Genomic DNA, 1,333 nt, shown 5'->3' on the forward strand with positions numbered 1-1,333 from the left:
CGCAGACAAAATCTTCCCTATTCTGTTGAAGATATTAAACAAATGAATGCTTCATGCCCTGTTTGTGCTGAACTAAAACCCAGATTCTTTGGCGCGGCATCTGGCAGACTGATCAAGGCCACTTCCCCCTTCGAGAGACTAAACATCGACTTCAAAGGGCCCCTGCCGACCGAGACAGACAACAGATACATATTCACCGTTGTTGATGAATATTCAAGGTTCCCTTTCGCATTTCCGTGCTCGGATATGACCTCGGGCACTGTCGTGAGATGTCTCTCTGACCTCTTCGCTATGTTTGGGAAACCTTCGTACATACATTCAGACAGAGGGCCGTGTTTCATGTCGGCCGGGCTAAAACAATTCCTACTAGAGCTCGGCATAGCAACTAGTCGAACGACGGGTTACAACCCACAGGGAAACGGGCAGGTGGAAAGGTATAATGGAGTTATTTGGAAAGCCGTAACTCTGGCGCTGAAATCGAGAGGACTGGGCCCCGAGCGGTGGGAGGTTACTCTTCCCGACGCTCTGAATTCCATACGCTCTTTGCTCTGCACGTCCACCAATGCAACTCCTCACGAACGAATGTTTACTCACCAGCGACGTTATGTTGACGGCCAATCGGTGCCCAACTGGCTAACCCATCCCGGAACAGTGTTCATGAAACGCCCGGTACGACAAAGCAAGTATGAACCCCTGGTGGAGGGGGTCGAACTCATTGACACTAATCCAGAGTATGCTCATGTCAGGCTCCCGGATGGCAGGGAGACCACTGTGTCGGTTCGCCATCTGGCTCCCTCAGGTACTCCTCCCGCAGGTACACCACCTTCTGGCACTCCTCCCTCTGACATCCCCTCCCCAGGTGTTCCCCCCCCAGTCCACCCGAGAGCGATCGAGGAGTCATCCCCGGCACAAGTCGAGGCTCACCAAGAGGATCGGGAGTCTCCCTCAAGTGAAACTGCCGTTTACTCCCGGAGAGGTCGACGAATAAGGCCCCCTCGACGACTCAATCTGTAAAGGGGATTATCGGCATTCTCGCTGCTCATGCTCCTATATGCCCATTATATCATATATCGATGCTCATTTCCATGCTCCTACAACTCAAAATAATCACTGCTTGGCATGTATGCTTCTGTAGATCTATTAGTCCGCGTTGCTTGAAATGTATACTCCTATAGTGCTAAAGCAATCATGGTGTGTAAGATGGGCCCCTAGTTACATTTTAAAGGTGGGGAGAATGTGGTGAATTGAGGTGAATTGAGGGACATGACGCGGGATCACATGTTGTGCGTCTCGCGTATAAGGGGAGGTCTCCGCGGCACGGGGTGATTGTCCC

General features: G+C 51.7%; 1 protein-coding gene across 1 annotated transcript; it reads left to right on the top strand.

Moving 5' to 3' along the window:
* Positions 1–9: 9 nt before the first annotated feature.
* LOC117109798 lies at positions 10–1,014 on the top strand (the record flags this gene model as incomplete). The annotated part of the gene is made up of 1 exon (XM_033252219.1): positions 10–1,014. A coding segment is annotated over one exon (1,005 nt), but the record flags the coding sequence as incomplete, so codon positions are not given.
* Between the last annotated feature and the right edge of the window lie 319 nt (positions 1,015–1,333).

This window comes from Anneissia japonica, unplaced genomic scaffold (assembly GCF_011630105.1).
Source record: "Anneissia japonica isolate Jap-2015-1 unplaced genomic scaffold, ASM1163010v1 scaffold3028_len2050_cov79, whole genome shotgun sequence".
Classification (NCBI taxonomy): Eukaryota; Metazoa; Echinodermata; class Crinoidea; order Comatulida; family Comatulidae; genus Anneissia; species Anneissia japonica.